Genomic DNA, 14,150 nt, shown 5'->3' with positions numbered 1-14,150 from the left:
AGTTTCCTCACTCTACTTGAAAACATTTCTCTTAATTTGTTTAACTCAAATTACCAAAAATTCTGACTTTTATATTCTTTAATGAACTCATGATTTCGTCTTTATTGGCCATTTACATGAAACGTTAAACTTTAAATAATTAAAATGTACTTGAAATAAAGCTAGTGCCTTCAGAGGGGTTACATGCATACGTGTAGTCCACCCACTTTCGGTCCCTTTTTGAAGGACTCTTGGAGGGTTTGCAAGCTAAAGGCATTAACAAGTTGTCTGTGGTACAACGGCTTAATTTGAATTAAACTACAGTCGCATACGACAGAAGCCCTCCTTTCATCTTTTGTAGGGAGGTCGCCGAGCCCAGAGCGAGCGCCACGCTCCTTCTGGAACTAAACACATTGGCCCAGCCGTCTGATGAGTCCTCCTCTTCACAACTCACACCTGGGTGGCCAAGGGTCACGCTTGACCTCGCGATGGCGCCGGCGCCTCTGCCCTCTTCCCGTTGGGAAGGCGGCAGATGGCGAGAGCGCACGGCGCGGGTGCCGCAGCTCCCCTCCACAGCGGGGTCGGGCGGTTTCCACAAGGACCAGTTACGCCTGAAACTCTCCCGTCCTCCTGCCGGCATCGCGGGTCTTCCCGGGTCCTCCTCTCCAGCAAGACTCCTGGACTGTCCACCTAAACGCGGCGAGACTCCCGCACCTCTGCCCCAACCAGACCCCAGAAACCCCTGTTCCCAGGGAGCGCGAGGCTGTGAGCCCAGGGAGCGCGAGGCTGTGAGCCCAGGGAGCGCGAGGCTGTGAGCCCAGGGAGCCAGAGGCTGTGAGCCCAGGGAGCCAGAGGCTGTGAGCCCAGGGGCCACCGCGCCACAGGACGCTGCTCGCACTCTCACCTCCGGCTCCGCCTGGCCGCCGCCGCACTAGCCCAAGCGGCCGGGGTTCTTTCGCTGCGGCCAGCTCGCCACCAATAGCAACCCTGGCTCCAAGGAATGCACCAATGGGAGCGCTCGGAGTAACGAGGCTCAACCAATCACCGCCCTCTCGGCTCTGGAACCCCACCAGCAGTGTCATCACTACTCCCGTAACTCCGCCAAACGGTAGTTCTAGCCACTCCCGTCCTTCCCTCAGAGTCTAGACATCAAGTATACTTTTCCCTGAGTAGAGTCCTGCGGAATTGCAGCTTATGCTCGGCTCAGGAAGACATGCACGCGCGCTCACCTCCGCTGCGTTCTTCTGCTTAAGCTCATCCCTCAATGCCCAGCCAAGCTTTTCAAAAATTAGTGAAAACAAACGAGAATTATTTTTACCACGCAATTGACCTCTATGAACTGTTTGAACCGTTGTCTGGCCGCTATGAACTATTCGAACCTTTGTCTCAGCTTAAAATGGAAAGATGGCCTGAGAAGGAAGAGGTCTGAAGAAGTCTCTCCTTAGCAAAAGCATGGAAAGCCTTTATTTACTGAAGCTGATGCGAGTTGGGGGCTAGAAGTGAACCAAGAGGAGAGTGTTCTGCAAAAAGATGCTAGTGTTATACAAGGCTATCAACCCTTATCTCCTTAGGTTGATATCTTCGAAATGAAAACACAAAGAGTTGCTAGAATTTAGGGGTTTTTTTAAATATATATATCGTTTGATAGCTCACTATGCGTCAGGTGTGATCTGAGCTGCTGGCCTGCATTAACTCATTTGATGTTCACAACTATCCTATTGCTTATTTTGCCCTATTTTTACAAGTGAGGAAATTGAGGCAATAGAGAAACTGGCCCAAGATGCAAAGCTACTAAGTGACAGAGGCAGGACTAGAACCCAGGTCTGTCTGAAGTATTTAGGTTAACAAAACAGTTTAACGCCCAAACTAACTAGGTTCAAGCAATCTAGAGTCTTTCACTTCTAAAGAAAATGAATACACCTCCTATCTTTAAAAAAAAATTTTTGGTACAAAATATTCAGTTAGAATCCCAGAAACTTCCAGTGGCATTAGCATAACCCTCAAAGTTAGTTGTGGTCACCAAGATAAGAAGAGTTGAATGGTGGGTGGCAGGGAGAAGAGAGAAGGGGATAGGAAACAGAAAGAAAGAATCTGAGAAACACTAATTCAACTGAGGCACTTAAAATAAACAATGTTATTGTTCCTGATTGTATATCACTGATATGACTTTGTCATTAAAATGAATAATGGCATTATGTATGATATTATGCACATCCATGAACAAATACATGGGTTATCTGAGGCAACCTATGGAGAATTACATATGACTTTTGATTAAGAGACACTTTGTTCAATTTTTTTGTATTGGAATCTATTTTAACAACTTCTAGAAGATATCAATTCACAAAAGGGAAACAGAATATTGGGTCCTTTGTTTTATTAAATTCTAAATGTATATCCTTTAACCAAACTAATTTTAGGTTTATTTTTTGAGATGGGGTCTCACTATGTTGCCCAGGCTGGAGTGCAGTAGTTATTCACAGGCATGATCATAGCACACTGCAGCCTTGAATTCCTGGGCTTAAGCTAGCCTTCTGCCTCAGCCTCCTGAGTTGCCGAAACTACAGACATGAGCCACTGCCACTGGCTTATTTTTAATTTATTTTTATGAGCTATTTTCAGAAGTTACAGGAGTTGGTACTGAGCCAGAAAACGGGAGAAGGGGGCAATACTGTTATAGCTGATAAAATGTTTCCCATGTTTCAAATCTGGGCAGCCTTTGTCACTTTCCTTAAGAACTCATATGCTCTGATTTCAGAAAAGCTTTTCCAATATTCTTCTATAGTGGACGATTTGGTTTGAAGCAATAATTGCTTCTAAGGGCAGGACCACAATACTAAGCAGGCAGCAAGAAGCTCTGGGCTCTTGGAGGCGATTTAGCAGGCAGATGCTTGAATTCACTTCTAGTTCTGTGTGATGAACTGTGAACCTGGTGGGGCAAGCTGATGGTCCTCCTCCGTGGAAAGGAAAGAGCTGCAAGTAGCATAAGAACCTGGCACAGTATAGTTCCTCAATAAATGGTAGTATCTTTGTCACCATATTTACATGTTGATAGTTTTTTTTCTCTCTCTCTCTCTCTGTTAGCTTTCTTTTACAAAGTGAAACATTTTCTGGTCAGCTGACACTAAAAATCTATAATTCCTAGCATACATTTTCTCATAGAAGAAATCTTGCAGATCACCACCAATAGAAATCACATGCCCTCCCCTATCCATGCCCCCCTGCTGTGATGTGCCAGAAAATGTTCCTGCCAGCCACCGGGTGACTAAAGCAGTGTTGCCAACAGGAAGAAAGGTGAAGACTTGCAAATCATTCAGGATTCAGAAAATAATGGGCATTTTTAACTGAGTTAAATTATCAGAGTCACATCCAGACCCTTGGGTGACTCGCCAGAATCTTCAAACTGATCTCTGAAAAGTGCTGCAGACATGGGCGCTTCGGGTACCTGCCCTTAGCTAAGAGGTTGACTGATCCTCCACTTTCTACAGTGAAATCCTCCCCAGAGTGTATATGGGGAGGAAGATGGGTGCTTTCCAATTTTAGTCAACAAAATTATATTCTTTATGATATCTGCCCATTAGCTAGCATTTTTTTAAAACCGGTAAATATAGTCATTGCTTCTAATTTTGCTGTTCTAATTATGGGCATCCCAGTGTCCTTAAAGAGTATGCTTTCTTTTCTGTAAGATAGGACCAATACTGACAGCAGAAGACCATTCGAAGAAGTACATGGGAAAAAGAAACTTATGAGTAAAGCAAATAGATCAGCACTTCCAACAAAACAGACCCTCCTTTAGTATTTGTCGAATTAATAATAAAATATATGAATCATAAAAGACACTGAGCAAGTTTCCTTTTTTGCTTCCCAAGGAAAGTTCTGTCAAAATGGAGCACAACAAGAAATGGTGATTCTACAGTTCCATACTTTTTTTTTGACAATATGTGGGGTTTTTCTTCTTGAAGGTCATGAACTTCTTTCAGTAAACATGCAAACATTTAGCATGATTAACAATAGTTTTAGGAAACAATTGTTTTGCCTGATGTTTGGGAGCCTGTGAAATGCACATATTGAAAATGGTATATTTCCCTGTTATAATACAACACTGCTTAACATTATTTTATGAATAGTCAAAGTATTCAAGTCTCCAATGATTTATTTTATTATGCAGTCTCCTCGCAAATTGTTTTCAAATTAAACTACTTCTTTAAAATATCTGCTGAAATCACTAAGTGAACAAAACTCTCATTTGTATCTTTATTTTTCTTAAAGATTGCACAATCTGGAACCAAAACCAAAATACTATATCCACTGTACAATAGTCATTATAAAACAACACACACCACATTTGTATTCTACCAAATAGAATATTTTCTTTAAAATTATATATTGCGTGCTCTTAGATTCATGCTTTAGATATTTTACATTTATCATTATTCTCTCATAAATAATTGCAACTTGACCAATTTGTACACCTGCTACCACTATATATTCAATGGGGCAAGGCGTAGTCTTTGACATGAGAACAGATAAAATGGAAACAAGTATATGGATGTCACATCTACCCAATTGTGACTAGTGTTTTGCCTATGCAATGAAATGCTAATGTAAACTACACACACAAAACGTCGTTTCAAAAGGCACAATTTCCTCCACAGAAAAGTACAACTTAAAAATACGTGGCAGTTAAAATCTGCGCCCTCGAAGGCGCTGTGACGTTCGCATTGATGTGATTCTCAACACCAAGAGCAGACCGCCTGGGCGATTCAGGGTGAGCTCATCCAAGAAGTCCAGAGGCCCGGGGTGCGGAGGTACTGGTCGCCCTCGAGCTGTCCAGGTGGCCAGATTTACGCCACCTCTGAACTGTTGCTCTGAGTTTCAGCACCAGATGTGGGACCTCTCACTGTTTCAAATCTGGCGCCCTCTCAAAAACAAAAACGGCTTTGTCCATTGGGTCCCTCTTCCCACCACCAGGAGTTCCTCTACTGCGAGTATAAACCCTCGACTCCTCTCTGTCCTCACCCCGCCCCTTCCCGGGAAGACTCGTTACAAGTCGCGCTCCCCGCCGCCCCCAACCTCGGGGTCGCTCTGGTCATCTGTGAAGCAGACGTCCACGTCACTGTCGTCGCTCTTGGGATCCCCAGGCTCCGGGGGATAGCCGGGCTCGGCACCCGGGCCGTCGCCCGCTTTGGCGAGCAGACTCTGGCCAGGGTGGCGGGACTTGACATGTCGCTCCAGGTCCCGGCGGCGCACAAGTACCTTGCCGCAGAACTCGCAGCGGTAGGGAGTATTGCCCTCGGCGTGCAGCCGGATGTGCTTGTTGAGATTGCTGGGGTCGCCGAAGGGCCGCAGACAGACTTTGCACTTGAGTGGCTTGTAGCCCGTGTGCGTCCGCATGTGGATCTTGAGCCCATACTTGCGCGAGTACAGCTTGCCACAGTAGAGGCACAGGTGGCCGGTCTTGGGCTTACCTGCGCCGCTGCCTCCGCTGCCGCCGCCCCCGGTGCCTCCCGCCGCCGCAACGACCGGTGGCAACGTCCCCGAGTCCAGGCGTCCGCGACCCTTCCCGGCAGCCATCTCGGACAGCTGCTGATTGTGCATGGCGATCTCTCGGTCGATGCTGGCCAGCGAGCCCAGCTCGGCGGGGCTTAGGGCGGCCGCTGCAGGCCCGCTGAAGTAGGAGATGGACTCCGGATACTTCAGCAGCCCGCCGAAGTGCAATTTGAGCGGGTAATAAGCGGTGGTGGCCGGCGAGCCGTAGAGCAGCTCCCCGTTGTAGACTGTAAAGGCCGGCATGACGGCGGGCAGGTGGCTGCACTCACCACCCGGATAGGCTTTGAGACCGCCCTGGTCGAGGGGCGGCAGCGCGCAGCGCTCGAGGGGCAACCCCGGCGCAGGGGGCAGCTGCGCATAACGCGCTCCTGGCAGCGCGGCGGCTGCGGGCGGGGCGCGCTCCACGTGCTTGAAGGCGGACGCCTCTTCCGGGGGGACGGAGAGCAGAGGGAAGCCGCGCAGGGCCCCAGAGCAGGGCAGGCCAGGCGGCGGCGGCGGGTCCCCAGCGAGCAGGCACTTGGGATGGTGGTGGTGGTGCGCGTGGTGGTGTTGGTGGTGACCCGCGCCGCCCGCCGCCGAGTTCTCCCCGCTCCCGGGGCGCCCGCCCGCCCGGCCCCCGCCCAGCAGCCTGCCCAAAGCGAGGCCGGCTCCTTGCTTGCTGCTGCTCTCCTCCCGGTAGGGGTCGCCGTGAGCGGCCGCCGCCGCCCTCGCTAGGCCGGCGGGCTTGAAAGCTGAGCGCACGCCGGGGTAGAAAGCCAGGCTGCCGACCCCCGCCGAGGAGCCGCCCAGGATGCCGAGGAAGTGCCCTTGTCCTCGGGCGGCTCCGCTCATGTCCAGGGCACGGTCCAGCTGCTCCTTGCCCTTCTTGGGCTGCCCCCACTTGCCTGGGGTCGGCGAGGTGGCCGAGGGCGCGGAAGAGGCCTCGCGCTTGATGCCCTCCCGCGCACCGCAGGCCTGAACTGGTGGCGGGCCCAGGGGGTGGGGTCGCAAAGTTCCTGCCTGGGAAGGCGCGGCGAAATCGGGCGCCGGGGGTTTTGGGGAGAGACCGAGGCCATCAGCCGCTGGGACGGCGCCTTGGCGAGCCGCGTGTTCGTGGTGCAGGAAGGCGCCGCCTCCACCGCCGCTGAACACGCAGTGGAAACGCAGGTGTGCCTTAAGGCTGTTGGGGTATCTAAACGTCCTCCAGCAGTACCAGCAGATGTAGCGCTCCTCCCCTGGGCAAGAAAGAATGGAAAAGCGACCCGGTGAGAGGCGAACAAGCGAGACATAAAGAAAGCGCCAGTGCACCCAAGGCAAAGCCCAAGTTTCGACTAGCGGTGTGGGGAGAGGGTGAAATATAAGTTCGGTAGCCCTACTGTATCGAGGACCCCGAAAAGCCCCAAATGGCCAATACTTATCAGTGTCTCCATCCTCTGGGACTACTCGGAGGCCAAAAAAGGTGACGGGGCCTTTCCAACGAAGACTTCCTCCAGGCCATCCGAGCAAAATCTTCGTTGGAAAGGCAGCACTCAGGCAGGCTGGCCGTGTAAGAGCAAAGAGCAGCTGTTGCTTTAAATCAAGTGTTGAGGCTGTGCAGTGCCTGGGCCCATCTGTTGGCGTTTGCAGAATAGGTGGCGTATGTCAAGGAGTTTGGATAAGCTGAACAAAGACCAATCTAATGGTCGTGAGCGCCTCATTACCAGGCGAGACAATATCCTGTATGTATAGGCCATATGTAATCATTCCTTTTCACAGGACAATGTCTTTTGTGTCCCCTACCCACCCATTCCACCCCCTTCCAGCCTTAAACACTTTGCCTGAGGTTTTCCTGGAGCGTGACCAACTGAAGGACCACATAGGGACTATGATTTGCCATTCTTCAAAATTATTTGTATCTTTATTTCCTCTTTAACACCATTTAATTTGCTGGGAAAAAAGAAAAAATTCTTATGCCCTGATACTCTAAAAAGAGTGATGATAATCTAAGAAGGATGATGTTGCATTGTCTTGTCTTGTCTGCCACTTGGTAATTAATTAACTCCTAGATAGCTGCACAAATCCAAGCTTAGTAAAGTCTTTGGAGAAAATATATTAGTTTTTTATTATATGAATATATATAAATGATATAGATCGATAAATAAATATAGATACTCAGCTTTTAATAAGTGCAGAATTCTCTACCAGGCACTATATACGTGTTTGGTGTCAAATCTTTTTTTGTGTTTAGTATTATTAGCATTAGTTTATTCATTTTGCCCGAGTTTGTGAACACAATCAAGAGACACGTATATGAGACATTCTGATCACATACTAGAAGTTAATTTCCACTAAAAAGGGTCATATTACTGCTGTAGAGAGAAATGATCTTGCAGTTGGGTTTCTTTTAAAATGTGGTTGATTGATAATACTGAAGGGAAAGATGTCTGAGAAAGAAGTTAGTTGAACCGCAAGGAAATATCCAAAATATACATCAGTCTCATAAAATTTAACAGGAAAGTTAAATTCCCCCTCTGCATACACAAGCAGTTCAAACTTCTGAAATATTACTACAGAAATAACAATAGGGAAGAATTCCAGATCTTCTTCCCTTTATGTATATTAACTTCTGGGTTTGCATAACACAAGTAGCTCCCACCCCTACCCCGTAAGACCTGTGAAAACTCAAGTGATAAGCACTGCATTCCAACTGAGTCCAAGGAGAGCAGAAAGAAAAATGGGGAGAGGAGTATTTGCCTATGACACCCTATCCTAATTGTTTATAGAAGTCTTAGATAAAACCATTTCAATGTTCTGTTACCTTGTACTGAACATTCATGTAAAATGAATCTTCAAAAAAAGAGAGAATAGGCCTCCTGGGTTCTCTTGGTGGGTATGTTGTCTTAAATAACTTCCTTCTAACTTCAGAGCCTTTCTCTCTCTCATCACCCCTTTTGAAAGAGGGAGTTTTCAGAGTCTGCCGCAGAATGACTCAGCTCAATGCAAAGCCACATAAGCTTTTTTCTTAAAATGAAGGGGCAGTATTTTCCTCCATCTTACTATGAAATTGAAACCCACTGAAGTTAGCTAGTATTAGGAGGATAGCAGCCATCCCTATTTATTTCTTCCTCTTTCCAAGCTTTAAGCAGCATACGGTTAATATATACTTTTTTTCAGTTATCCTAACTAACTGACATATTCTCCAGACTCTGAGATCCAAATCATGCCAAGAGTATCAAACACATTTAACAAGTGACTGCCTCCTCTTCATGTAACTCTAAGGTGGTCAAGAGTTCAAACTTCTCCAAGCTGGGGAAGTCAGGATTCAAAATCACCCATGCCTTCTCACCTCCAGAAAAAAAAAAATGTTGTTTATTTTGACATCTGTTACCATATGATGTTTATAAGCTCAATTGGCTGAAAGGAAAACACAAGGACAGCTATTCCAGTTGCTTTTGTACTATTTGGGACTACCTAAGAAAGGGTGTTCTCTGTAGAAATGGCTGGCTCCTAAACGTTAGTGGCCCGCCAAATTCTATAGTGGCAGATTTGAGAGTTCTCCACTATGTGGCTTTTATTATACTCTTTTTACTGGAAGAAGTTGACAAGAGAATGTAATATAATGTGATGCAAGGAACAAACTATTTTAGGATAATTTGAATACTATACATATGAAATAAACAGAATTAACTTACAGAGGACGATGATACTTTAAAGTGATTCATTGTTTTGAATAAACTTCATTCTGTGTTATTCATGAAGTGTTTCCTAATTCACATACTTGTATTAATTTCTCTAAACCTATTTCTAAAGGGATGAGATTGAGCAGGCAATTCAGGAAGACAGCATGTTAGAATATTTCACAGCATTCATTATTTTGATGTTAAATAATAAATGTGTCTTTAGGAGAAATTACAGACAATTGTCTAGGAAAAAAAAGCCATGGAAGCTTTGTGTGTGAAAAGGAAGTCTCCAAAACCTCAACTATTCTAGCACCTCCTAGACTTCTTTCCACAGGAAGCGTTCTTCAGTGTTCAAGGGTAGGTTTAAAAATGTTTTTCTGTTTAGTTACTGCACCTTAATTTGCATAAATCCGCTCTTGGCTTTGAAGGGATCAAATAAATCTGAGAAGAAACTGGGATACATCCCAGATTCAATTTAAGTAGGCAAGGGGAAATGAATAAATGCCACTTAAATGGAAGGGTCTCAGTACCTGCCAACTGACCAGCTGTAAGTACCGTAATACTTCTAAAATGCTGTAGAAATGCACTGCTGTCCTGGAAAGCCAGTGGAGAAGAAATGTCCATGGACTTTGTAAAAGCATTCCAGGTTTGAGTTATACTCTGTGGAACTCATGATGTAATTACTGTAACAACAACTTAAGGCTCCTTTTTTATTTTTTATTTTTTTTTTTATTTATTTTGAGACTGGGTCTCACTTGTCACCCAGGCTGGCATGCAGTGGTAACATTACGGCTCACTGGAACCTTGACCTCCTGGGCTCAAGTGATCCTCTTGCCTCAGCATCCTGAGTAGCTAAGACTACAGGCATGTACCACCGCACCTGGCTAATTATTTTTTTGTTGTAGAGACAGAGGTCTCACTGTGTTGCCCAGGCTGGTCTCGAACTCCTAGCCTCAAGTGATCCTCCTACCTCGGCCTCCCAAAGTGCTGGGATTACAGGTGTGAGCTACCGCGCCTAATTTTTTTTATTTTAATTGAGTAAATAATGGTCTGTTTGAATATGCAACAGGAAAAGGATGGCCCCATTAAGTTCATAGAGCCTACTTTTTCCCCTGCCATTGTGAGCCAGATTGCTACTATCACTGTTATCGTTTATGGTTGATTTTAAGGAGGTAGTGGCGACCTCTCTCCTCTTTGCCTTGAAATACAGGGAATGTGAATTCCATTTTACATTGATCGAGCTATGTCTAGGGACTCGCTTCAAGACAGGAGGAGGAGGGCTGGACTCTTGCCCATCCACGCTTTTGGAATGGGTACCTTTCTCGTCGTGAGTCGGAGTCGCTGTGGTGGGGATGTCGAACCACTGAGCCAAGGAGTTAGAATACCACACTGTCAGCTCCTCCCCTGGCTGGACGTCTCGCAATGCTCGGTAGAAGATCTGGGACGCAAGGAATAGAACAGTTCAATGTCATTTCCTGGGTAATCGGTCAAAAAGCAACTGAGAAGAAAGGTTCAAATCCGGATTCTGATGCTGTGTGACCCTGGAGAAGCTACTGGAGCTCTCTGAACTTCACTTCCCTCATCCTTAAACGGAAAAACAATAGTAACTACCTTAAAGGGTTGTCGAGACGTTTAAATGAGACGTCTAGCTAAGGCACTTTGCTCTTAGTATTTTTGGCCACCGCAGGGACGGTTAGGTAGACTGAATTGGCGGTGGGGAGTGGGGGGGTGTGGAGAGAAGCCCGCAGTACCTGTCCTCCGGGTAAGTCTGCAATAGCTTCCAGAGTCTGTTCCTGGGAGTTTCTGGCTGCCCGGATTAACCCTATCCACTCCAGAGGGGAGCCCCCCGACTCGTCCACCAGCTCCCCTCTCACCATGCGCACCTGCAACACAAGCAGTGGTCGTTCTCCCCCGCACCTTGGCCAGGCCCACAACCCAAACAGAAAGTTTATCCTCCACACCCACCCAACACAGGAAAGTGGTTGTTTTTGGTTTGGCCAGACCACTATGGGCTACTGGGAGGAGGAGAATTCCTTAGGACCTTGCTTCGGGGAGGGAGAAAGAGGAAAGTCTACCTATGCTAACAGTACTCCCACTTCCCTGCGCCCCACCTTGACGACACGGGGAGGGGGGGAGAGGGGTGTTGAGAGCATCCTCCCTGAGTGCTTAGGCACATCTTGTACCAAGTTGTCCCCTACCCCAGCTCTCCCATTTGCAGTTCTGAGAGCAGCCCTAACACCACGGTAGAGACATTTCTAGGTCAGTCCCAGGGCCCAGAGCGTCCCCCCGACAAACAAACAAACAAAAAAATTATCTCATGCCTCCTGTATTCTGTGTGCATCGCACCTAGTTGCCTGTGAGCCCTGCAGCTAAAGTCTCGGAACAAAGCCCAAGCGGGGAAAAGCTTGCCCGCAGCTGGCAGGCCATTTAAAAGCAATTAAAACGCGTTTAAAGAGGAATGCGCGGTGGGCACCAAACCCTGCTTTAGACTGTAGTGGGGGGGCGTGATTGCAGGAGGAGCGAGGTGCAAGTTCCGCTGGCTGGACACCGGAGCTTTTTACTAGAAAGCTCCAAGCAAGGCAAGCTAAAGCCAAGGAAGCCAAAGTCCTTTCTTCTACCCCAGACTTCTGCCTTCATTTCCCGGTCGCTGTTTGCCGACCTTTGGCTCCTGGGACGCCCCCAAAGCGGGCGAGTGCTTTAAGTCTCTCTGGTCAGGGGTCGCGACGGTGTGTGGAGTGTGGGAGTCAAAGCTAGTGGTTTGGCCCTGGCGCCTCCCGGTTGGGACTCTGGACTCTCAGAGCCCCGCTGCAGGCGCTCTGACCCTGTGCCCCGCGCGGATGGGCGCCCCTCGCCCTTGGAGCCCGCGTCAGAGCCAGTACCTTGCTCATCCTCTCTCCATATGCCGCAAACCCACAAGCCGACATCGGCAAGGGGAAAAAAAATATCTGAGGAGGTTCTAGGAACTGAGAGCCTCCCAAAGATTTTTTTTTCAGGAAAAAAAAATTATTTTAAGGCGAAATTAGGCCTCAAATTAACATATAGAAGGGCAGAAGGGAAGAAAGGGTCTCGATGCCCTGAGCCCCCAGAAAGAGGGTGCTTTTGCAGAGAGAGCTGCGGACAGCGTGCGGGGGTGGGCTTCTGGCTTCTGACTGAGGAGACCCGAGAGCGCAGGGGAAAACACAAGCTGCGAATGGTCCCGGCACCTACAGCGCTCAGTGCATCCCACCCAGGGCTGTCGCCTCTAGGCCACATCCTCTCCTCTCAGCCCGACCCCGTCCAGCTCTCACAGTTAAAGAGGCTACTTGCTCAGAATAATAGGAGTCCCCTTCCACCCGGCAGAATTAGCAGGTAACGACTCAATCACTCCCTTCCTCCACTTTCTCTCGTACCCCTTTCCCGGGTCAGGGCACTGAGAGGCGAATGGCAGTGGGCAGAGGTCTGAATGGTCAATACCTTTTTCTTAGGCCCGGGCTCCCTGCGGTCTGACAGGTACTTGCCCAGCTTGAAGGTACCAGGCACCGGTCCGAGGCGCAAGCCGGCCGGGATGCAGCAGTCGGCACTCACGCTGGTGGCTGGAGCTCTGGCGGCTCCGTGCATTGTTGCCGCCGCCGCCAGGCAGGCGCTCGGGTGCTCCAGGTCCTTGGAAGGGCGCGAGTGACAGAGCTGGAGCTGCGCGCTAGCCAGGGAGCCGCGCCCCGACGTGCGTCCTCCGCCCGCGGAGTGACGCGGGCAGGCATGCACTGCGCCTTTTCAATCGGGGCGGGAGCCTTTTGGCACCGCTAGCGCAAGGGCGCGGAGTTTGGTGAGAGAGTTGCGCTGCGAAGCAGCTGCAGAGTCCCACCCGAGAGGGTCACATGGAGTGGTTCCCTCAGCCCCCTGCATAATCGAGGCCTCTGAATGGCTAGCACACAATGGTCCAGGCGACCTTCCCATTCCTAAAAATCCAATTTGTCAAGGGCGAAGAAAAGGCACTGGTGAATCAAAGGTCCGGCGGGACCATTAATCCTCAGCATGGGGTATTGTCCTCCAGACAGTTACGATATTTTAAGTGACAAATCCACTGTATAATTTCTCCATAAATTTTACTTCCTTTTATTGTTCCCCGACAAACCAGTTTTGGGAAATAAGTGACTACTTTAAGTCTACTTGGCTGATTCCTTTGAGCCTTGATCTACTTCAAAGATTTTTAATTCTCTCCCCTTGGCTTTATTGTAAAGGAGATTAAACAAAGAGATGGAGACTGTTTGGAGGACTTGTTAACTTCTATTGATTTCTGGCGTGTGCCATACAGAAATTAGGCAGGTACTTGATGGGAAAACACCAGAAAATACCTACACTTTTTAAATAACAACCATATTACCATTTCAGGGGATTGGGTTCAGGCCAGTCGTCTATTTAGAACCGCTTTAATTCTCACTTCTGTCCCATTTCGTCCGAAAATATGATGAAGCCTCCAGACCAAGTTGAGAAGGGGAGGTCAACTGTTCATCACTTTTCTCGGGCACACCCCGGGCCTGCACTTTCTCTGGAGAATGGGAAACAGCCCCAGAACCAACAGTTTCGAATGGGGATCCTGCGCCCCGGTCCGCAGCCCAGGGTTGAAGAGGAAGAAGTTCTACCAGTGGGTTATTGATCACGTCCCCTGGAAGAGGTCCTTGGACTAACTCCCCTAAAACCAGCAACCTGGACTTTTCTATTAAAAAAAAAAAAACAGAGTAAACAAAAACGAAAATCACCGCAATCTGTTAAAGGTTGTAGAGAAGAGGGGCGAGGTGGGCGTTTGGGACAACTCTTTCTTACACCTACTTTGTGAACTAACAAGACGTTGTACTTCAGAGTTAAACCGGAGAGCTACCCGTTTTCTTTTAGGGAAGCCTCCAATTGGCGTGAGGACATTTATTTTCATAAATAGTAGCCGAGTAATCAAGTTCATCAGATATTTGTGATTTCTGCCGGCACCTGCCGCGTGCTGCTAGTTCTGGG

At 48.2% G+C, this 14,150-nt stretch overlaps 1 protein-coding gene across 1 annotated transcript; it reads right to left on the bottom strand.

Annotated features, from left to right (window-relative positions):
• Positions 1 to 4,185: 4,185 nt before the first annotated feature.
• On the bottom strand, positions 4,186 to 12,966 carry PRDM13 (PR/SET domain 13). Its single transcript, XM_004044445.4, has 4 exons — positions 12,621 to 12,966; positions 10,919 to 11,050; positions 10,485 to 10,605; positions 4,186 to 6,743 (listed from the first exon to the last, which is right to left on the bottom strand). The coding sequence occupies exons 1-4, from the start codon at positions 12,762 to 12,764 to the stop codon at positions 5,023 to 5,025; spliced, it is 2,118 nt and encodes a 705-aa protein (XP_004044493.3). The 5' UTR covers positions 12,765 to 12,966; the 3' UTR covers positions 4,186 to 5,022.
• Between the last annotated feature and the right edge of the window lie 1,184 nt (positions 12,967 to 14,150).

The sequence above is a fragment of the Gorilla gorilla genome, chromosome 5 (genome assembly GCF_029281585.2).
Source record: "Gorilla gorilla gorilla isolate KB3781 chromosome 5, NHGRI_mGorGor1-v2.1_pri, whole genome shotgun sequence".
In the NCBI taxonomy this organism is placed as follows: Eukaryota; Metazoa; Chordata; class Mammalia; order Primates; family Hominidae; genus Gorilla; species Gorilla gorilla.
Note: the sequence above shows the minus strand (reverse complement) of the source record. Positions and strands in the feature narration are given on the sequence as shown.